At 27.6% G+C, this 23,966-nt stretch overlaps 1 protein-coding gene across 1 annotated transcript; it reads left to right on the top strand.

Annotated features, from left to right (window-relative positions):
* The first annotated feature begins 1,003 nt into the window (after positions 1-1,003).
* On the top strand, positions 1,004-23,508 carry LOC145753367 (uncharacterized). Its single transcript, XM_082569779.1, has 63 exons — positions 1,004-1,134; positions 1,451-1,586; positions 1,929-2,043; positions 2,307-2,590; positions 2,753-2,940; positions 3,167-3,313; positions 3,614-3,787; positions 3,982-4,092; positions 4,276-4,392; positions 4,560-4,893; positions 5,162-5,277; positions 5,482-5,598; positions 5,702-5,840; positions 6,048-6,162; positions 6,343-6,626; positions 6,827-7,011; positions 7,295-7,438; positions 7,623-7,796; positions 7,909-8,017; positions 8,134-8,245; positions 8,406-8,680; positions 8,896-9,080; positions 9,295-9,441; positions 9,713-9,904; positions 10,084-10,192; positions 10,353-10,464; positions 10,712-10,995; positions 11,218-11,402; positions 11,509-11,652; positions 11,793-11,969; positions 12,075-12,179; positions 12,450-12,563; positions 12,753-12,921; positions 13,150-13,250; positions 13,548-13,664; positions 13,764-13,886; positions 14,123-14,242; positions 14,441-14,563; positions 14,688-14,810; positions 15,050-15,166; positions 15,439-15,558; positions 15,764-15,883; positions 16,128-16,247; positions 16,506-16,625; positions 16,880-16,999; positions 17,257-17,376; positions 17,629-17,748; positions 17,958-18,077; positions 18,222-18,338; positions 18,472-18,588; positions 18,767-18,868; positions 19,042-19,160; positions 19,358-19,498; positions 19,918-20,121; positions 20,401-20,628; positions 20,803-20,922; positions 21,048-21,185; positions 21,385-21,494; positions 21,579-21,786; positions 21,954-22,095; positions 22,257-22,417; positions 22,567-22,737; positions 22,991-23,508. The coding sequence occupies exons 1-63, from the start codon at positions 1,071-1,073 to the stop codon at positions 23,195-23,197; spliced, it is 9,432 nt and encodes a 3,143-aa protein (XP_082425905.1). The 5' UTR covers positions 1,004-1,070; the 3' UTR covers positions 23,198-23,508.
* Positions 23,509-23,966: the final 458 nt, after the last annotated feature.

The following is a 23,966-nucleotide window of genomic DNA, read 5'->3' as shown; positions in this document are numbered from 1 at the left end:
TTGCATATTTTTAAACGTACATCATAATAAACATATTGCGCTAAGCCCCGCCCATTCAGTGTTTTGATTGGCTCAGTCTTTGATTGACATAATGCTATTCTTGTTGTTTTTCTTTCTATTGCTTCCGTGTATGATTGTACGATTATTGTCTTAATTGTTATTAGAGATTATTTAGGATATGACGATAGTCAAATCTTTACTCTAGTATGCAGGAGGCAAGGTTTTATCAATGATTTTAAAGAAGATGTCGTTTCAATAGTAAGAGAATTAAATTGATTGTATTTTAACAATAAGTTATCACAATTTAAGCGGGTTTTATAAAGTATTTATGTAAAAATGTTGGCTTTTCGGCCTAAACATAGAGTTAACTTTTGCTATACCGGCAAAGTCTCAAGCAGACATTTGCAGTTTTAAATTTTGTTGATATAGACTTAGCAAAAGTTAATGCCCTTATACGTGGTCTGGTCTTACTTAAGGATGATACGGCATAGAATCAGTGAGGTCGAACCGAGGAGTGTGTTCTTAAAACAATAAAAACATTATTCACAATGAGCCATTACCACGCGATTGTCTTAGATTTCTAGTGAACCTACTAAGTCATTGCTTACGTACTATCACTTAAATGAAACAGTATTTATTGTTAGCAAACTATCAATCTGTAAGTATATATGACTACAGCAAAAGTTTTTCAAAAATAACAACGGATGGGTTATCAAAATATTAACCTAACAATTATTAATAGTAAGGCGGAAAAAATAATAAATGATTCACACAATTTAAAATCCACCTCTCTGCATGATCTGGAACAACTTTTATTCTCTTATATTGTAACGCAAATTAAAATTGCTTGAAAGGTGTAGTAAAGGCCGTTGCAATAGCGTAATAATAGTATGTTGATTTAGCCATAGTTTTTTTAGCCTACACAATATTTCACTAAGGAAAATTACATTTAATAGTGATATCTTGAAAGCTACAGATTTCATTCTATATTTTTCTAGTATAACTGCATTATTTAGCTTCGTTTTTTATTTAACGTAATTTTGAACAGAAGAGTTTTATTGGAAAAGAGCATGGCCTGGAGATTAATTCTCTTTGTGCTAATTCTTGGATATTGCACGGAAACCTCAAAAGCGCGTAAGTTAATCAAACCGATCGTATTTTATTAACTTTAAAATCCTATAAATTAATGAAAGTTTAATACACATTCTCGCAATACGCATTTAAATAGTTAAATTACAATTGTCAATGCCAAAATGTAGCTTATTTTGAATATATAAGTTTACTTTGTTAGCTAAAAATATTTTGATCATTTACATTTCGTTGATTAATCTTATTTAACACTTTCCGCAAATAATAGGTGGCAGATTTTATGTTTCCATAAATTATTTTAAATATAGTATATATTTCCTACTATTTAAAATTTAATTAATTTTTTTATATTGTTTTACAGAAAACGGGGTTTGTGCAGGAAACGACGACGTACAAGTTCTTCCCAATTGTACGTTTGGAGATATTTTGGAATTTACTTTCCCCTGTCTCGATATTTTACTGAATGGCTATCCCTACTCAAACACATCAGTTTGCAGGTAGCCAGGTCGTATATTAGAGATTTTAAATTGTTGCTGTAATATATTAATCATCTTAAATGGCTAAAGTGTTTTGGTTGAAGTTTCTCAGAAGTCCTACTTTATCGCGCAAGTTTTTTACAGTAACCAGAAACGTTATAAAGTTATATCGTGACGCCACAGCTATTACTTTAATAAAAAATAGTATCATATTTACATTACGTACCAAAATCTCTTAATAGCTTTAGCAATGAATATGGTGTTTATATGCACGTGTTATTTTGGGGATTACCCTAACTTATTGCACAACACGTGATTTAAAATTCAGTGACAATGATAAAAATACAAATATGTTTTGTTTAGATCAAATTTAGATGATGCTATAGCATGTGTGACTTTGCCTGCTTCAACTTGTTTAACTGGAAGTTGTTCCACGAAGTTTGAAGATCTTATACCTGATTATAATCAAACACTGCAGGTAAAAAACCTTATAAACATTCTATATTTTTGGTTACTATACTATGCGTAATCTACTTATATGGAGTATTATTAAAAATGTTTAATTTTTTTAATGTTTTAACCAAATACTTTAAATAAAAAAGTGTAGATCGAAATCACAACTTCATGTTGTGAACCAGAGTATTAATTCTTAAAAATATTTTTCCGAGATCTTTTTTTTATTATTGCCAACAATGTTTTGATCATTGTCAACCTTGGTATTTAATGGTTATATTTTTGCAGTTGGTGGGACAATATCTCAGCCAAATAAACAGCCTTTCTGATATATGGGAAGCTCTGAACATAACTGGTTCTGACCTTGAAAATGTGGAAAATCTTGTAAACCAATTTGCATGTCCTATTGATCGGAAAGTTCCAGAAATATTGAATGAAGTGTTTAGTCAAATTCCGAAGATTGATGCTGAAAATTATTGGTGTGATCATCAGATTCTGGACAGCACTATTGAGTTTGGTGTTGAGTTTATAAGAAGTTTCTATAGGGCTAAAGATCAAGCACAAATTTGCGAGTTAGTAAACTTATTTTCCTTATTATATTAAAACAGTATTGGTTTGTACCTAAGGTATACTAGATAGAATGTACCTATAAAGTGTACTAAATAGAATAAATAAATTCAAAAAAATGAATAAAATTTAAGGTTATCATTACATAGCTATTAATTTCTTTTTAGAGCTTTTGGGCGCATAAAATACCAGTTAGTTGAGATATGGACGAGGAGATGTGGTTCTACTGTGGCATTTCTTGACATATTCTCCAATCTACTTCCAAAAGGTTGGAGTTCTTACACACACCAAATTAATAGGACTTTGCAAACTTTGGGAAGATTTTATCTGAATAGACCGACACCTGGCTGTAAAGGTGAAATGTTTACATTATCTTGATTTTGTTTACTGTTTATGCTTAAATTCGTTATTTATTGAGGTTTAACTCTTAAAATTTTAATTGCTTGTAGATTATCACATAAAAAAATAGTAAAATTTAATGTATATATTATATTTTGATTTATGCATAGGTTTTACATTAAAAAAATATTGAAATTTTGTTATTTTTTAATTTTTTAATAATCTGGCAATACCTTGTTTAGATCGTGTAGTATGTCCACAAGGAACCAGAATAAATATTGAACAAAAAGATAAAGTTTCTGTTTTTGATAGCTCATCGTATTCGATTTGTCCCAACAACTCAACTTGTGCTTTCTATGATTTCAATAAGTCGGTTGGCTCTAGTCTGGGTAACATATTTTAATAGTATTGTTAACTTTATAAATTCTTTGTATATAATGGCATTTCATTATTTAGGAATTTAAAATTGGGTTTAAAATAAACCCAAATTAGGTGCTAAATTAGATTCCTACTGCATTTATGTCATAAGAAGCTTTAAATTTATTTTTAGTATCTTAAATAATATGTTATATAGAAAGAGCAACTTTAAACTGTTGTTTTTAAGTTAATGTGATAAATACTTAAAAATTTTGAACCCATGACTGAAAAAATTAATTTAAGCTAAAAAATTAAACTCAATTTCTATTCAGTTGCTCAAGTGGGGAATTGCCTACCACAATCACAAAATCCAGAATGTCCGGATGTTGATTTTTTTAATTTGTTCACTGATCATATTTGTAAATCTAAACAGTGTAATGCAGAGACTTGCCAAGAATTTACCATCGACCCATCTAAGCCAATACCTTGCAATATTTCAGTTCTGGGTTAGTAAATTTGAAAATGGTTAATATATTTTAAAGTTGTTTTATTATTAACTTTTTTGTAGAAAAAAAGAAAACAAATGAAATAATTATTCTTATAAAAATTAGGCTACTAGTAATTTCGAAAATTTTTAAACATGAAATTTGAAAAATGCAAAAAATTGGTATCATTTATATTATATAAATTATTTATGAAGATGGATATGGAAATGATGATTGCGGTTTTTTGGCAACTTGTACTTCCACAAATAACTTAACTGAATGTCAATGCAATGAGGGTTACTATGGAGATGGGAAAACTTGCGTTGGTATGACAATTTAAAAAACTTAAAGAAATTATTTTTTATAAATTTAAATAAAAAAATAATCAAAAAAGATTATTCTTGTCTTACAAAACTGTAACATAAATAAAATAAAAAATTAACTTAAAGCTTCTTAACATTTAAATAATTATCTATATCTAAATATAAATTGTAAATGTATATTTTTAGATATAAACGAATGTGAGGCAGAAACTGCTAACTGTCCTAAAGAAACCCAGTGTTTAAACAAAAATGGAACTTACTTTTGTGTTTGTGAAGATATACCTCCATCAACTAAATGCCAAGGTAAATATACAAAAAATTTTGTTCAAGCTGTTTTAAGAAAGCATATATTTTTTTTAAAAGTAATATAAATATTTTGTTTATTAAATACATTATTTTAACTTAGGTATAATGTGTATTAAATTTTACTTGGTTTTAAAAAAATAATTTTTCTTCTGTTATTTTTTTAGATGGAATTTCTTTAAGTGTTACATTAGAAAACTTAGTGTACGTTTATCAATATTCTAATTTAAATTCAACCGAATCCAGACAGCTTATAAGTCTTTTAAAAACTCCCTTATCTTCAATATTCAATTTGGTTGAAATAACTGGATTTGGCAGGGGCAGTTTTGCACAAAACAATAATCCTCCAGCAGTTGGTTTACCGCAGTTTCAATTGGCTCCACGCAGTGTTCTAGGTCAAGTTATAAGTATGACACCTGGTGTGGAAAGTCTTGTAGGCGCTTACATTTCTCTATCATCTAATTTTTTGGGAATGTCTGGTCTCGGAAGTGTAGTTATGATGTAAGAATACTAAGAAAAGTTGGATTTATCCTTAACAATTTTTAAGGCTTTAAAATGATTTCAAATATGGATCACATGGTTAATTCGTCTATTGAATAACTTTTACCTATTAATTAATAAAATAAAGTTTAAATAATATATTTAGTAAGAGTTAATTGGTTTTAAACAATTATTAATTTAAAAAAGATTTATTTAAATTTATGTTCACTATAAAAAGTAAATCAAATGACCTTAAAATTTCTTGAATTGTTTTTGAATTTTTTTACAGTTTTAAAGTTTATTCAGCAAACTCAAATTTTACCGCAGAATCTTTAATTCAACAATTTGATGATTGGCAAACTAATAATCCTGAATCAAATTTTTTTAATGGAAGTCCTGCTATTTGTATGCAAACTTTTTAAACTTTGTTTACTTGATTAAAATTAAAATTTTAAATTTTGATATTTTTACAAGCAAAATAGATTTTTTTTCTTATTTCTTATTATCATGGCATAGGAAACTTGCATATTAAACCATTTGCATTAAATATTCAACTATTCGTAAAATTTAAATATCAAGTTGATTAAAACTTTTTATAATTATGTTTAGACACTACTGGTTTATGTTTTGAGACATGTCATGTTAATGCAAGCTGTAAACTGTTTGGAAGTTCACCTTTGTGTGTTTGTAATGCTGGATTTACTGGCAATGGTACTTATTGCAAAGGTATGTTGAAAAGTTTAAATCTATAAATATAAAAAAAAATAATTCATTTATTTCATATGTATGTTGTTGTGTTCTTTATAACTTAAATTGTTTTTAACTTTAGAAATTAAAAGTTGTACAAACAGTTCAACAGACCTCCAAGTCTTACCTGCTTGTTCACTTAAAGAAATATTAAAAGAAGGTTTTAAATGTCTTGGACCTGTTTTAAATGGCTACCCTTACAACACCACACAAACTTGCAGGTAGTTAGTTCTATATATTTAATTAACATTTTGTTATGCTTAACTTTTAGCTATATATATATAAAATAAAATTAACACTTTTCAAGATTCTAAAAAAAGTTTTTCAGTTTTAATAATACGTGTTTTCTGGATATAATCTTAGTTTGAAAACCAATAATTTTATGTGTAATAAATTTTTGTAAACGCTAATGTAACTTTTGTTTAAAGATCTAATATTGATGGAGCTATAGCTTGCTTAGTACCAGTTGTTTCAGAATGTTTTGATGGAAATTGTCCCTCTATTCTAGATGCTATACCTGGTTATAATGCAACTATATTTCAAGTAGATTAAAATTTTTATAATTTTTTTTACCCGTAAAATTTAAATAAAATTTTTTTTTTAGTTTTTTATTTAAAGATTTTGATATCATCTCTTTTAAAATGTAGATGTTGATCTTTTTGCATATATGTTATTTTATGGAGTTGTATGCTAACCAAAATTAAAAAATTTTTTTTTATACAGGCAGTTAGATTCATTCTTGCTGATGTTACTACCCTAAACCAACTAATAAATCGTATCGATATGAACAACCAAACTGGTCCGGAAGTACAAGAAATGATAAATCAATTTGTTTGTCCAACTAATAGAACAATCCCTCTGGTTATCCAACAATTTTTCAGCTCAATCGAACCTCTTAATTTGGGAGAGCCAATCTGTGACAACAAAATTGTTGACGATCTTTTTAGTTGGGCGGTACAGTTTATAAAAAGGTTTTATATAGCAGAGGATCAGGCAGATATTTGCGAGTAGGTTTTTTAAATGAATTTTATAAAATTTAAAATTAATTTTGACTTTGCTATTTTTGGGTTAGGCAAATAATAGAAACAATGATTTTTTTAACTTAATAAGGTTTAAACTATTTTGTATAAAAAGTATTTAATTTCTGCTGCATGATTACATTCTCTTGCCAAGTATAAACCTTTTTTAATAAAAAAAAATTGTTTAGAGCTATTGGTACTTTAAAATACCAAGCAATAGAGGCCTGGAATCAAAGATGCAGTGAAAAAGATTTATTTCATTTAATTGGTAACATTTTACCTGATGAATTCTCACAATATTTTAGCGACCTTGTCAAAATACCAAACATTCTAGAAGATTTTTTCATTAACTTTCCAGTACCAGGATGTAATGGTAAGATTAAATATAATGTTTTTTCCTCAAAAAACCTAGAAAACAATATTAATTACATTGTGTCTAGTTAAGGTTATGATACTTCACCTAGTTTAAATTTTTATACACAATGGAAACAGTAAGGATTAAACCCATGATCTCAAAATGTGGTGTTTTTTATAAGTGTGCGAACACAATTTTTTGTTACCTAGATTAAAGAAAGACGGATTTAAACTTTTATTTAGTATCTTGGAAAGTGTTGTAACTTTTATATTGTTGTAAAAGATTTTATTTTTTGTTTTAGATCTTGTTGTTTGTCCACAAGGATATAGAATTTATTCAGTTGCCAATAAAATTCCAATATTTGACAATTCAACTTATTCACTTTGTCCACCTAAAAGCAACTGCAATTTTATAAACATCACATCTGTACAAGATAATAATTTAGGTGAATACTTATTGTAATTATTTATATTATCATACAATTTATAATTGTAATTTCCAATATTATTGATTTATGTTTATATAGTAGTTAAAAAATATTTATTGATGGAATTTTATTTTTAAGTTATTAAGTATATTTTATTTAAATTTTATACATTTTATTAATCTTTAAACTACAAACTTTTTAGTTGCTACACAAATTGGAAAATGTGTTCAAAATTCAAATGAAAATTCATGCAGTGATTTAAAAAAAACATCAAATCAAAATTTAAATTGCACTTCTACTTTGTGCACCAAAATAACTTGCCAGGAATTTACTATCCCGCCAAGAAGAGAAGGCCAATGCTTAGTACTAAAAAGAGGTAGGCCGCTTATTTTTTTAATGTTAAAATTTTAACATTTGCAATGGAACTTTTTTAATACTAAAAGTGCATTTGAAATAAAATATTTAAGTTTTTTTTTGTGACTTTTTAGAGGTGATTGTGTTACCTGCTTGTGGATTACGAGATGTACTTGATGAGAGTTACCAATGCATTTATCCACTTTTAAACAACTACCCTTACAACAACACTATTTCATGCAGGTATTCGGTAACATTAGTAGTTCGTCAACTTTAAATAAATTTTTTAATATATTAGTTAATACTTGTTGGAAAACATTTTCCTTATACTAACTATTAAATTGTTGTTTATATTACAGAGCTAATATAGATTTGGCAATAACTTGTTTAGCAAATAAACTGAATTTTTGTTTTGATGGAAATTGCTCTTCTATTCTTAATTTAATTCCAGGCATTGATGAATATTTACCGGTAACTGTTCTTGCCTATAAATTTAACCGATTTGTTTTATTTAGTTTAAGTAAAATTTGTTTTTCAATTTTTGGGGTTTTAAACTAACTTTTGTGTTAATGTGCAGGCTTATTAATTACCAATAAAAAAAGTTTTTAATTATTAAAAAAAATTTTACTAGATAATTCGCCAAGCATTTACTCAAGTGAAATCACTCGACGATTTATTTCGGTTTATTGGCAATGACTCTGCACAAATTGAACCTTACGTTGATGAATTTGTATGCCCAACTAACAGAACTCTTCCAGACATTTTAATGCAATCATTTATGCAAATTCAGGCAGTAAATGTTGGCGAACCTGTTTGTGATAATAAAATTGTTGATGATGCGTTTCAGTGGCTTATGCAATTTTTAATAAGCTTTTATCAAGCTGAAGATAGCAGGGACATATGCGAGTAAGTTATTTTTGTAAAAAATTCTATATAAACATTTATATATGGTAAGGCTGACTAAACTGCGTAACTATAAAGTAACTTTTGTTATCAAGCCCAATTCTTGAATTGCCTTTTTGTCATGTTAGAATTAGCTGTACTAGCCCCTTATTAAGAAAACTACTACTTAGGCAAGATCAAACAGAGAGGTTAAAATAGTTTTAATTTTTTTATTTTAGGGCAATGGGAAGAATTAAATATCAGTTGATAGAGGCTTGGAACAGAAGGTGCAATGTCACTGCACTATATAAACTTTTAGACACAACCCTTCCAGTTGAATTAAAATTCAATACAAATACAATTAAAAATGCTATTGCTATCGGGGAAGACTTTGTTTTAAATATACCATTGCCTGGTTGTAACGGTAAATATTTTTTTGTTTTTTGTGTTTTAACTTGTGTTTTTTGTTTTGTTTATTGTAAGTATTCAATGCAACTTATCATATCAAACTAATAAATTTTAAGATTCATAATAGTAAAAAAAAATTCAATTGTGGAAAATGCATTTTGTAATATGGTTTAACGAATTTTTGACTTAATTTTAATAAATTATTTAAAATGATTTTATTAAATTTTTAGGTGAGACTGTTTGTCCCCAAGGCATAAGGCTGAACTTGCTTGAAACAAAGGTGTCAATATTTGACAACTCTTCATATTCTCTGTGTCCTAGGAATACAGTTTGTGTTTTCTACAATGCAACTTTTAATGATGGTAACAACACTGCAAGTAAGTTTTTATAAAAGTTTAATAGTTTTTATTAATATTTAAATTTTAGTTATGTTACTTGTAATCTACTGATGTGTTGTGATATATCAATTCATTTTTTACAACAATTAAATTACAGCAATAATCAAACATACTTTTTAAGTATTTTTTTTTATTAAACTTAGGACCTCATGTAGTGATGTTTATTACCATTAACCACTGCATCATGTTAACTGTCATTTAAATTTATTTTAATTAATTAATTTTAACTTTTTCTTTAATTAAAATGTAGTTGCATTGCAAGAAGGCAGATGTGGTTTGTCTGGCAGCTCTGCAAACTGTTCAGATGTAACACTTCCAGGCAAACAGTTAACTTGTAATACTAAGCAATGCAGTGAAAACACATGCCAGGAATTTACCATATCTCCTGCACCAACCAATTATACTTACAACGTGCAAGGAAACTGCCCCGATCCTAATGATGGTAAAATTATTTTATTAAAATTATGTTGTTGTAAATAAGTTTGTAAATTAATTACAATAACTAGTTAAAATATTTAAAAAAATTAAGTCAATGTCGAGTTTAATAAAATTTAAAATCCTTTATTTTAAATTTTTTTAATGTTGAAGGCAATTATATTTATGCCTTTCTTTATTCTTCAGTATTGCTTCTTCTACCATCATGTCCAGTGGATGGGGCATTACAAAACACTTATTTTTGTTCTTTCGCTCTACTAAATGGTTATCCATACAAGGATTATCAACGCTGTAGGTCTGTATTTTATAAACGAATTTTTTTTATTGTGTATTAGTTTGTTCTTTATGTAAAGAACCCGACTTTTAAGTCAATTCAACTTTAGTTAACATACTTATAGTCAGTTTTTAGATATGCTCAGTTTAAGATATAAACTATCATCGCTGTTTATTTCTAGTGCAAGTCTGGATAACACAATAAGTTGCTTGGCTACTGTTTTAAACGATTGTTTACAGAGTGACTGTCCTTCTTTTTTCGATATCATACCTGGATTTCAAGATAACTTGTTGGTAGGATTTTTTTGCTTGATAGCATAATTTTTTCTTTATATAAGTTTGGTTATTTTGTCACTTAAGTATTGTTTCAACTTCTAATATTGCTACTTTATGTTATAAGAAAAAAAGTGTGTAACATTTTGCTAAACTAGCAAGCTTAAAAACCCACTTTTTCACATGTTTTAAGTGTTTTGAAATGTTTTATATTTTTCATATTTATATATACAGTATTACTAACCGAATGTTTTCATATTTTTCAAAGGCAATTAGGCAGATAAGTGGTAATATTCACAGTCTTTCTCAAATTCTTGATGTCATCAACCTAGATAACAATACCCGACTACAGATCGAAGAAACCATCTATCAATTTGTTTGCCCTTTGGACAACCAAATCCCTGCTCTGTTAAACCATCTTTTAAACAATATTAGCAACATTTATATTGGCGAACCGGTATGTGATAACCAGATTGTAAACGATCTTATAAAATGGGGAACTCAGTTTGTTACTCAGTTTTATCAAGCAACAGAATCTGCAGAAATTTGCGAGTAAGTAGTTTTAGAAGTGAACTTTTTCTTTGTAGTGTTTAAGTTTTTACTCTTTTTAACATATGTTTCAGATACCTTTTTTATTTTTAGTTTGTATATTTTTAATGTTATTTGCTATACATAGAATAACACTACGTTTTTATAGCATTTTTGGACTTAAATGTATTTATATATATATATATAAATAATTTTGTTGTTAATATGCTGTTAATTTAATTTTAGGGCATTTGGAAAAATAAAATATCAGATTATAGAAGCTTGGAATACCAGATGTAATGCTAATGGACTTCACATTATCTTATTTGAAATATTACCTCTTCAATTTAAACATTACTCTTGGCCCATTGTGAACCAACTAAACAGCATTGGAAACTTTTTTAGAAATTTACCTGTACCAGGATGTTTTGGTAATTTTTTTTTTGATTTAGTAATTTTTTAAGTTATCGGAATTAAATTATTACTGTTTGTATAATTAATTTCACATAAATATGTTGTATTGTAAATTTGTTCTAGGTAATATGGTTTGTCCTCAAGGTGTCAGAATAAATCGACAAGATAACAGGCAATCAGTTTTCGATAACTCAACGTATGCAATTTGTCCTCAAAATAGTTCGTGTGAATTCTACAGGTACAATTCAACCAATGGCGAAAATCAAGGTAAAAACATTTGTTTGGTAATATTTTAAATTGGAAAAATTTTTAATTTCGAATTAAAAAAAAACAATTCATAGCTATTTGCTTAGTTTATGTTTGCCTTTTTGATTTTAATGTTTAAATTATGCTTTCAATATTATTAGTGGCAGAGGTTGGAAAGTGTAGCACAAGTTCCGACTTAGTTTGTCCAGATCTCATGCTAGGTGTCACACCAATATGTACATTAAGTAAATGTAATTCGAACACATGTCCTGAGTTTACCTTACCTCCTAACAACCAAGTCCCCTGCACTCTTTATGATGATTTCAATGGCACAACAGGTTTTAAATTTATTCGTTATATTTTTTTAAGGAAAAAATACTTTTTTGAAACAACCTGAAATTTTTGCTTTTGAAATTTTTTTGTTCATCTAATTCAATAAGTAGGTTCTGATGAATGTAACCCAATGTCCACTTGCATTCTTATTGAAAAGGATGTATCTGTTTGTCAGTGTAATGAAGGTTATAGTGGAGATGGAAGAACTTGTACAGGTATCCTTTTTGTCTTAACAAATAATTTTTTTCGATTTTTTTTTCTTTCTTTTTTTTAAGTTTTTAATTTCTTTGGACTAGGTTTCCTGCACAATTTTGCTTGGAAGTTAATTAATGAATAACTTTCTCTATTATTTTAAATTAAACAATTTTTGATATAGTTTTGCATAAAATTTTTAGGCTTAATAATATCTTATATAAACCAAATTTTATTTGATTGAAAATGTAAATATATTTTCCTCTTATCTTAATGAATAAAACTTTGTTTAGATATAAATGAGTGTGTTATGGATATAAATGTTTGTGGAAATGGAACACAATGTCTTAACAACATTGGAAGCTTTATTTGTACATGCGAAGCAGAAAATGCCATTAATTGTTTAGGTACCATATTATTAAACATCATTATAATTTAGTCTTAATTTTGAACTACAATTGCTTTAGCTTAAAAAGCACATAGGTATTAAATTCAAACTTTTATTTATTGTATATTAGCGGGTAAAATTTTGTTTTTGATAATTTAGGGTTGTAATTTTGCATATTAAAACTGTTAGTAATAATAATTTTTTTTAGATGGAGTCGAAGTAGCTTTAACTCTAAGTGGCTTTGAGTACACCCCAGAATTAGCAGATCTAACTTCTGTGCAGGCAACCTCTATTTCTGTTTTAATTTTAAGTATTTTAGAAAACATATTTGGAAGTGTTAGAATTACTGGATTTCACAGAGGTAGCTTAGTTGTAAGGTGGGTTAAAAATTATGATTTTTTTTATTTAAAGAGCCCTCCTCTTACTTGAGGCATAGAGTATTTAAAGTATTAGACATTAATTCTCTCTCAACCTAAAGGTTTTAGGTTTAGTTTTTAGTTTGGTTAATGATATTTACTCCTTTTAGCTTATAATTATACAATCAGCATTTTTTTGAATCATTTTTAGACCTAAACAAAAATTTTTTATTTTTTTTTTTAATATAGCTTCGATATATTTTCTGAGGACCCTGGCTTTAATTATACTATCGCAGAAGCGGTATATGATGAGGCTCAAAAACATTTTCATTACGGTATATTACAACCATGTAAGTGCTTGTTGCATAACTAATTTACACTACCAAAAAGTACTTAGACACAAGTAAATTTGAAAATTTTAATGAGATTCTAATAAAAGTGTTAGCAACATTTGATTTACGTTGAAATTTTTTATATTAAAATGTATTAACTAAAAGATTTTGTTATTTATTTTACTGTTTCATTGGTTTGAAACTTATAATAGCATTTTGGTAAAATCTTTTTTTGTAAACAAGTTATGTAATCATTTAAAATATGTAAAAGTTTATAGTATGTGGGAAAATGTTGTTACTAAAAAAAAAATTTAGACACTCCGGGTGAATGTTTTGAGACGTGTCATTTTAATGGAAGTTGTAAAACAATTGAAAGTTCAACTTTGTGTGTTTGTAATGATGGATATACTGGAAATGGAACCTATTGTGAAGGTAAGAAGAATCTTTAAGGGAATGCTAAATTTGCAAGTTATTTTGATTCGAAATATATTAAACATGGTAATGGGATTAATATAATATTTTTATATCTAGAATTGAAAGACTGTAATGATGTGCCTCCAGTTTGTTCAGCTAATGCTATTTGTACAAACACACCTGGCAGTTACAACTGTTCATGTTCATTAGGTTATTCTGGAAATGGTATTTATTGTGAAGGTAATGTCAGTTTTATAAAATTACTGTTTTTTTTTGTTGCTAGAATTTAATTGCAACGTTAGCTTCAAAAATATTATAAAATATTTACAATAAATATGATTTTTTAAACTTTTTGTTAACTGCTTAGGTAAGTTTTTTTGTTGTATTTTTAGATATTTATGAATGTGCCAGTCCATTTTCTTGTCTAGGTAACTCGAATTGATTAATAAAAGTTTAAAAAATGTTTTTGTGTTTAGATATTAATGAATGTAAAAATAGTAATAGTTGTAATCAAAATGCGAATTGCATCAATACAAATGGATCTTACACTTGTGAGTGTAATGAAGGATATACTGGCAATAGAACAAGTTGCAATGGTAAATTAGTTTTTTATGAATATGTTTTTATTTTAAGGTGCTATATTATCATTTTTTTTAAAACTAAATGTTAGAACAAAATGTAATTTATTTTAAGGATATTATTCCATCTAATTAAACAGATTATGAAACTTTTAATTATATAAATTGTGCATTATTTAAATAAAATATTATCCATAAAGAGCTTTTTGTATATAGACATAGATGAGTGCTTGTCAAATGCCCATAATTGTATGGAAAATGCTACTTGTTTTAATGTACCTGGTTATTTTGATTGTCAGTGTTCTGAAGGTTTTACTGGAAATGGAGTAAATTGCACTGGTAAGCCTAACACATTATTTATTTTAGTTGTATTGATTTAAAAGTTAATTTATAAATTAACATTATCTTAAATAAACAGAGCATGTGCTAACTAAATAAGTGCTTTGTTTTTATGTGTTATCAGCAATTAAGAATTGTAATACGAATCCTGGTCTGTGCCACGAACAAGCTACTTGCATTGAATCAGAAGGAAGTTATCTTTGTGTTTGTTATGATGGTTTTTCTGGCAATGGAAAGATTTGTGAAGGTGTGTATAATAAATTTTTTTTAAATTTTAATTTATTTAGTGTAATAAAGTAGGGTATGATTTATTTAATGCAACTAAAATAGTTGTGTAAAAACTTTGTTTTTATTTAAAAACTTGATAAAGAGAAAAATACAAACTCTAATAAATCAATATAAGATAGGTTTTTCTTACATATATATGCCTAAATATTAATTATAAACTGAACTATTATTTTAGCTTAATTTTTTTTTACTTTGCAGACATTAATGAGTGTGAGGAAGAAAAAGATAATTGCCAAAATGCAACTTGTGTAAATAATCTTGGATCTTATACTTGCCAATGTAATGATGGTTATACTGGGGATAGAACATGTTTTGGTACCTAATTGTGTTTTAAAATCTTTGTAAGGGACTAAAAAGTAGATTCTTTTTCTTAAATTGTCTGCAAAACTTTGTCTTTAAAGGTTTTAGATACCAAAATTAATGCTAAGTAATCTAAAAGGCTGTTACCAATGCCCACTTTTAATTTTAATTCTATTAAGCTGATTTGGTATTATTTTTAAACTTATAATGTATATGAAATTAGTTATAAATAGCCTTAGCATAATTTTATTAAGAACATTATTGTTATAATAATGTTTTTGCTTTAGATGTAAATGAATGCGAAATAGAAAATGAGTGCTCTGACAATGCAAGTTGTTTTAATAATGAAGGTTCTTATACTTGTGAGTGTAATGAAGGATATACTGGCATTGGCAATAATTGTACTGGTGAGTTATGACAGTTTAATTTATTCAATTCAGATTTTATATCTGTTTGTTCCTTTGGCATTAACTGGTTAAATGCATGCCTTACAGGCTGCATTTTAATTGTCATAATATGTTGCAACTCACAACAAGTATGTGTTTATGATAATTTACCTGCCTTACAAACAATTTTTTTTTATGTTGAAGAAAAATATTGTTTTCATTTTAGATGTAAATGAATGTGAAATAGAAAATAAGTGCTCTGACGATGCAAGTTGTTCTAATAATAAAGGTTCTTATACTTGTGAGTGTATTGAAGGATATACTGGCAATGGAAGGAATTGTACTGGTAAATTTAATACATTTTAATTTTTGCCACTACGATATTATTAACTGTTTGCTTTTTTAGCTTTCACTAGTTAATTGCCTTGTATATTGGCGGTATTTAATTCATAGAATATTGCTACATCTTTCAGTTAATGCTTAAGATAATTGATCTGTCAACAAAAAACAGAATTTTTTTTTTTTATATCTTTTAAATTGGTCATACATAGTTTACTTATTATATATAGATACTATTGTTTTTTTTCCAGATGTAAATGAATGTAAAAGAGAAAATGATTGCTCTAACAATGCCAGTTGTTCTAATAACGAAGGTTTTTATACTTGTGAGTGTAATGAAGGATATACTGGCAATGGCAATAATTGTACAGGTTAGTTATAACAATATAACTTTTGCAATTTAGTTTTTATACATTCTGTTTGCTCACTTGACATTAACTGGTTATCTGCATGCTTTACAGGCTGCATTTCAATTGCCATAAATTGTTCGGAATTCACACTAATATATGCTTATAATAATTTTACCTACAGCACATACGACAGTATTTTCATGTTTTAGGCCTTTAAATTAGACATACATATATTGTTCACTAAGCTTTTTCAAAATAGATAACAATGATTTTTTTCAGATGTAAATGAATGTGAAATTGAAAATGATTGCTCTGACAACGCCAGTTGTTCTAATAATGATGGTTTTTATACTTGTGCTTGTAATGAAGGATATACTGGCAATGGAAGGAATTGTACTGGTAAGTATTTACAGTTTAATTTTTGTCTTTCAGATTTGATATTTCTTATTTGCTGTTTTAGTATTAACTGATTTATTGTTTCCTTATGGTGGCATTTTATTTGTCATAATATGGCTACATCTCACTGTTAATATATGCCTCTGATAATTTACCCACACACAACAAATGGCCGTTTTTTATTGTTAAGGTCCTTAATTTAGATATATATTATTTACCAAGCCTTATTCTAATTAGAAAATATTGTTTTACTTTAGATGTAAATGAATGTGAAACAGAAAATGATTGCTCTGACAATTCAAGTTGTTCTAATAATGAAGGTTCTTATACTTGCGAGTGTAATGAAGGATATACTGGCAATGGCAATAATTGTACAGGTTAGTTATAACAGTTTAATTTATGCAACATGGATTTTAAATTTCTTGTTTGATGTTCGACATTAACTGGTTATTTGCATGCTTCACAGGCTGAATTTTAATTGTCATGATAACTTCACAACTTACTAATAAATGCCCATAATAATTCACCTGTGTCACAAACAAAAGTCTAAATATATTAAAAGGTTTTCAAATTTAACCTACATTTATCATTTACTAAGCTCCATCCTAAGTAGGAAATAATGTTTTTGTTTTAGATGTTAATGAATGTGAAATAGAAAATGATTGCCCTGACAATGCAAGTTGTTCTAATAATAAAGGTTCTTATACTTGTGAGTGTAATGAAGGGTATACTGGCAGTGGCAATAATTGTACTGGTAAGTAATGAACATTTTAGTTTTTGCAACCTGGATTTTATATCTGTTTGTTCATTCGAAATAAACTGGTTAATTTGCATGCCTCAGAGACTGAATTTTAATTGTTGTAACAAATTTGCAACTCGCAATTAATAAACGTTTATAATAATTTACCTGTGTCAAAAACAAAAGTTTTATTATGTTAAAAGGCTTTTAATTGAACGTACATTTACTAAGCTTAATTCTAAGTAGAAATTGTTGTTTTTGTTTTAGATGTTAATGAATGTGAAATAGAAAATGATTGCTCTGACAATGCAAGTTGTTCTAATAATGAAGGTTCTTATACTTGTGAGTGTAATGAAGGATATACTGGAAATGGCAATAGTTGTACTGGTAAGTTATAATGTTTTTACTATTTGTATGCTTTACCGGCTGCATTTGAATTGTCATTATGTGTTTGCAACTCACAACAAGTATGTGCTTTTGATAGATAATTCACCTGCGTCACAAACAAATTTCTTTTATTATGTTGAAGGCCTTTAATTGAACATCCATAATTTTTTAAGCTACATTTTAATTAGAAAACATGGTTTTTACTTTAGATGTTAATGAATGTGAAATAGAAAATGACTGCTCTGACAATGCAAGTTGTTCTAATAACGAAGGTTCTTATACTTGTGAGTGTAATAAAGGATATACTGGAAATGGAAGGATTTGTACAGGTGAGTTATAATGGTGTAATTATTTATGCAACCAATATTTTTAAATTTTTAATGGAATGTAATGCAAATATTTAAAGTACTTTCGATAAATAATAATGCACATAACCGCTTACTTAAACTATTATTATATTTTTGTTCTTTCAGTTGTTGAAACTCCATGTTCACCAAACCCATGTGAAAATGGAGGGACCTGCATGCAAATAAGTGGGGGATATGATTGTTCTTGCGTAGGGGGATATATTGGAGATAACTGCGAAATATGTAAGTCATTTGAAATAATATTTATAACATAAAATTTCATTTTTACATAGAAAAAAATTTTATTTTTGTTAAAAATATAAAAATGATTTTTTTTGGTAAAATAGTAAAAACAAGAATTTGTTATTACTTTTAGCTGATCAGTGTAGTGTAACAACTTGTGGTGTTAATGCTTATTGCACAGAGAAACAAAATACTGCTATTTGTAAATGTAATGATTTCCATAGAGGAAATCCAAACACACGTTGTGAAAGTAAGTTGAAAAATTTGTTATTTAAAAAAAATTACAAATTTGATGTAGTACTATATTCAAAAAATAATTGAAATTTTGCTAAATGTTAACTATACTTATGATCTTAAAAGCCATTTTATTTATTTTTTATTAATAAATCTTATTTTTATATTTTAATTTTGTTGAAAATATTTTAAAGGAGTATGTGCGGAAAAAATGGTAACTCGTGAAAATCAAACTTTTACTTTCCCGGAGGTTGTAGGAAATAGATTTTCTTTCTCAACTGAAATATGTGAAAATGGTAATATGCTTTTCTGATATCTGTAAAAAAGTTGCTTAGCTCAAAAACTTAAAAAAAGGCAACCATAGGCTTGGCAGAACAAGTATTAGTTTAAGTGTAAAAGTTAGTTTTAACTTTAAATTGTGTATTAAAAATCTTAGAACTCCTTTTTATAACTCTTTATTTTTATATAGGCCGATCAATATCAAATATATTATGCACTCCAAAAGGTTTTAATCTTACCAGCTTACAAGTAGTTAGTTGTGATACAACAATAGAAAGCCTTATCGAAGAACTTGGATCAAATATAGGGGTAAAAAATTTTATGACTGATATATTGATATTTTTTAAAATTTTTTGTTTTAAACCTTATTGATAAAGTTATTTGCATTAAAAATTAAAAAAGCTGTTTACACTATTTTTTTTAGCTTTTTTTAAATTTTTTAGTGCCTTTACCATTGCACCATGCCACATTATATTTTCCATATTTAAATTTAACTTCTTGTTTAGGCAAACACGACAAGCGAAACATTGGAAAGTTTTACTTCAATATTACAAGTTGTTTCAACTGTGGAAAATATATCCAGGAACGAAATCAACACTTTAGCAGAACAACTCAATCAAATTGTGGAGATTTCTGATTCAGTACCAGTGAGAAAATATATCTATATATTTTTTTTGTATATATCTTTTTCACATTCTGGAAAGGTCGAATGATTTAAACATAAATCAACATCAGCCACTCCGACTCAGTCTTGAGTTGGCTTTTAGCAGTTTGGGATGTTATATATTATAATTGCCCAGTAATTATGCTGCTGATTAAGTGCTGGCTCAGCAGGAGTTCATATCGTTTATAGCGCCTTACTTAGGGCGCTACAGCATGAGACCAGTTGAGATTAATCCAACTACCTTATTGTGGTGTAGCAAGTGTTTTTACCACTACACCATGCTGCAGGCTTTGTAAATAATTTTAGATTTTGTTATGTCTTAAAGAAAAAATTTTAATTGTCTAAAAACTTACAATAAAGGTATGCAAATTAACTAGTCTTTAATTATTTTGCTTTGATTAGATTACTCCAACCACTTGCTCCAACCTTTTGGGTGTAGCAGATCGTGTAACAGAAGGTTTAACTAATCTTGATAATGACCAAGACACAGATGGTGGCACAATCAGATCACAAATCGTTAAAAATATTGATCAGCTAGCAAATAGAATCACATTACCTGAAGACACAAATGAATTTGGATTTGAATCAAACAACATAATAGGAAGAGTAATAAATATTTGGTTTATTTGTTTCTTAGTTTTTGGATTGGGTTCTTTATTTTCTAGTTTATAAAGGTTTACTTGGGTTAGTTTTTTTTTATGGAAAATGACTTTTTAGTTTCTGTTAATGAATTTTTAAATTAAATAAATTTTTTTAAATTAAAAGATTTTTGGCATGTGTAATTTAATAGTACCACAATAAAGATTTTGTATATTTATATTGTATTAAGTAGTTAATTCTTTTTAATAATATATATTTTCCATTGACGCGTTTCTTTTTGCCAAGGTTATTCGGCGCAATACAAGAACAAAGAGACAAACAGGCACAGTTGATTTTACCTATAATGTCACAACTACCGATCAAAGCGGTAACATGACAACAGTTGAACTCACATTAAGCATACCTTCTGAAGTGTTTAACACAGCTGAGAATGACCCTAACTACAATAATCTGATCGCTTTGTTTTATTACACAAATAGTGAACTCTTTGCTTCGAAGCTGAATTCTACTCAGGTATAAATGGCTAAATATTTTGATTTTAAATGATTTTAAATATAACTATTAACCCAAATTAATGATTTGAATTATACAGGTTGAGGTTAATAAAATAAATAATTGTACTAAAAATTTCATTTTTTGCCTAACTTTTTATGTTTTGTCAAATATTTTGTATGCTGTATTTTTAAGCTTGTGTCCTTAACAATTGGTGGAGTGGAAATAAATAACTTACAAAATCCAGTTCGTATAACTCATCAAGGTGTTCCATACCAACTTGGAAAAGAGGAAATAGCTAACAATCAATTTATGGTAAGATTGTATTTTTGTACATAAACTAATAATTTAATGGTAGAAACATAATTAGCTAAAAAGTGACAAATTTTTAATTAAGCAAAGTTTTATTTTTTTTAATAAGTTTTTAAATTATTTTTAAGGTGCAAAGAACAGAACTATCATGCCAGTTTTGGGACTTTAATTTAAATGATTGGTCATCTGAAGGTTGTTGTTTGGATCACACAACTTTTCCACCGGTTTGTCAGTGTTCTCATCTCACCAACTTTGCTCTTATTGTGGTAAGTACTTTTTTAAATTTGTTTTCAATTTATCAGGTAGAAACTTATTTCATCATTATTTCGTACTTTAATTATTTTTTTAAAATTACACATTGTTTTATTTGTTAAATTTGAAGTTTCTCTTTCTTATTTTTTTTTGCAATGTTGAGTTTTCATTTAAATTATGGGTATTTTTAGTAGAAAATTTGACATTTTTTAGGCAAGAAGTGAAGTGCCAGCTGATGTTGCTCTGTCATTAATTAGTGATATTGGTGTTATCTTATCTATTATAGGCTTGGTTGTCACTATTCTACTTCACTTGGCCAACAAGTAAACATAAAATAAATTAATTTTAATTTTTTTATTGCAATACTGGATCAGCTGTCATAAAAATCGCATTATTTGTTTTTTAAGGGAAAGAAGAAAACTAAAATCTACCAATATCTTCCTTAACGTTGTATGCAATTTACTGATTGCTTATGTTTTGTTCATCGCTGGTATTGAGCAAACTGGTAGTCAACGAATTTGTCTGACCATAACCGGTTTACTCCAGTTTTTCTTTCTATCAACCTGGTGCTGGATGGCTGTTTACAGTTATGATCTATATATGAGCCTAGTAAAGGTAACATCTTAATAAAATATTATTATATACATACTGTTATATATAAAAATATGAAAACAAGTTATGCAATTTTTTTCATCAATTTACTAAGCACAGTAAAAATTTTATATAATTTTTTGTTGTTTTGAAAACTATGTTGATAAAACTGAAAAAATATTTAATTTTAGGTTTTCAGAGATTCAGTTAGAAACTACTTGTTTAAATTTTATGTGTTTTCTTATGGAGTCCCCTTGCTGATTGTAATAATTAACATTGCTGTCACAGTTGGTTATTTAGATGAACAACAAACTTCAATGACTTGCAGTGGCGGTATGTAACATATTTTTGAGCTTAGATTTATGACTTATTGTATTTTAATCTATTTTTAAATATAAAGACACAAAAGTTATACTCTTAACTTTTTAATACTATGTGTTAGTCTTAACATGCAGTTTGTTGTTGAAATCATGTTATTTTTGTTTTGTTTTTAGAAAATCCTCTTGCTACATCTACATACAGAGCAGACAATTTTTGTTGGTTGACGGGTGGTTCTCTTTATTACGCTTTTCTTCTTCCTATTGGAATATTGCTCATAGGCAATATATTTTGTTTTGTTGTGGTCCTAAGAACAGTGATATTTAGTGATATGAAGGTAACTTTTTACAAATGTTTTACACATTACAGCACAAAAGCAGCAACTCAGAATCATGTTGTGAAGCCAAGTTTAATTTTAATTTACCTTAAAATTTTTGTTACATAGTAAAAATAAAAATGGAATTAAATAATAAATTCATTTTTTAGATAAGTTCTAGTGCTGCCAAATTTACAGCTCGCCAGGGAGCTTCAATTTCAGCAACCCTTATCTCAACAATGGGAATAACTTGGATTATTGCCTACTTCATGCTTTTATCTACTGATCCTACCTTTTTACGGATAATGAGTTGGCTGTTTGCTGTATTCTCAGGCACCCAGGTAGTTTTAAAAAAAGTTTTAATATTTAAATATTTTGTTCGCTAAACACATGAAATATGCTAAAAAGTATGCTTTTAATTAACAGCACATATTGCATTTTATTGTTTGTATGACATGACTTTTTGTATTTAACTTAAACAATTATAAAATTACTCCTGTATAATTATTTTACCATTATGTATAGTTATTTTTACCAACTTCTATATATGTATCTGATTTTGATTAAAATGGTATGATTTACAAATTTTTTTAGGGTTTTATGATTTTTATCATGACATCAGTTCGTTTCGGTGACTTGAAGTCCATGTTTGGTGGAGTGGTGCGTCGGGTCAGCATTTCAAGAGATGACATCAATCTTCCAGGAAGAACTGGAAGCTACAACGTGTTCGATCCAAGCCAACAACCAACTGGAGAAACTTCATTTGGTGTAACAAAAACCGTGACATCAGAAATTAAATGATTTTGAATTAAGTCATATCAAGAACAATAGGTTTTAAAAAATTGTGTAAGTGCCTGTATTATGCCTTGTGTTTAAAAATTATTTATTGTGTTGATATTTAGCCTAAAATATATTTTATGTATTTTTTATTAATTTTATTGTATGCACGTTTTGTTTATTTATGTGAATTTAATCAATTTTGAGAATATCTCTTACAATTTCAAACCAACTTATTCGTATTATCTTAATTATTTTAGCTGTTTAAAGTGTTAATTTGCTATAGTTTCTATTGTATGTGTGATATTGTTAGTGCATTATATTATTTCGTTACCTATGAGAATTATATTTTTGTTTTTAATATACAGTAAAAGTATATACATGTTGATTTATTTGTTTTACACAGAATCGTATAAGGGAATATCAATAAACTTTAGGCCACGTTAGCTTTAAAATGCGTTTAATAATCATTGTCGTTTATTTAACATTAAAAAAGAGGGGTCGTGGTTTTAACACTTTAATTAAATTTTAGGTGAATTTAATTTTTTATCGTCTAACTTAGGCTTGATACAACTGGTTTTTATTTAAATAGCGAAATCCTGATTTCTATGGTTTGTCATAGGTGAGTAGTTACAGATGATACAAGTACACGTGTGTTTAACGTTACATTTTCTGATTGGTTGATTGAATTAAATTTCGGTTTGTAACGATTACCGGTTCTTAACGTAAACATGTGGACCAGCTGATTGAGTTGACACGTTTAAATATAAACGGCCTAGCAGTTGAAAGCACT

The sequence above is a fragment of the Corella eumyota genome, chromosome 5 (assembly GCF_963082875.1).
Source record: "Corella eumyota chromosome 5, kaCorEumy4.1, whole genome shotgun sequence".
In the NCBI taxonomy this organism is placed as follows: Eukaryota; Metazoa; Chordata; class Ascidiacea; order Phlebobranchia; family Corellidae; genus Corella; species Corella eumyota.
Note: the sequence above shows the minus strand (reverse complement) of the source record. Positions and strands in the feature narration are given on the sequence as shown.

Excerpts from the sequence above, each read along its gene's own strand:
- LOC145753367 (XM_082569779.1), top strand. The coding sequence starts at position 1,071 with ATGGCCTGGAGATTAATTCTCTTTGTGCTAATTCTTGGATATTGCACG. Across the intron at positions 8,681-8,895 it reads GATAGCAGGGACATATGCGA|GGCAATGGGAAGAATTAAAT; the intron begins GTAAGTTATTTT and ends TTTTTATTTTAG. Across the intron at positions 22,738-22,990 it reads CTGTATTCTCAGGCACCCAG|GGTTTTATGATTTTTATCAT; the intron begins GTAGTTTTAAAA and ends AAATTTTTTTAG.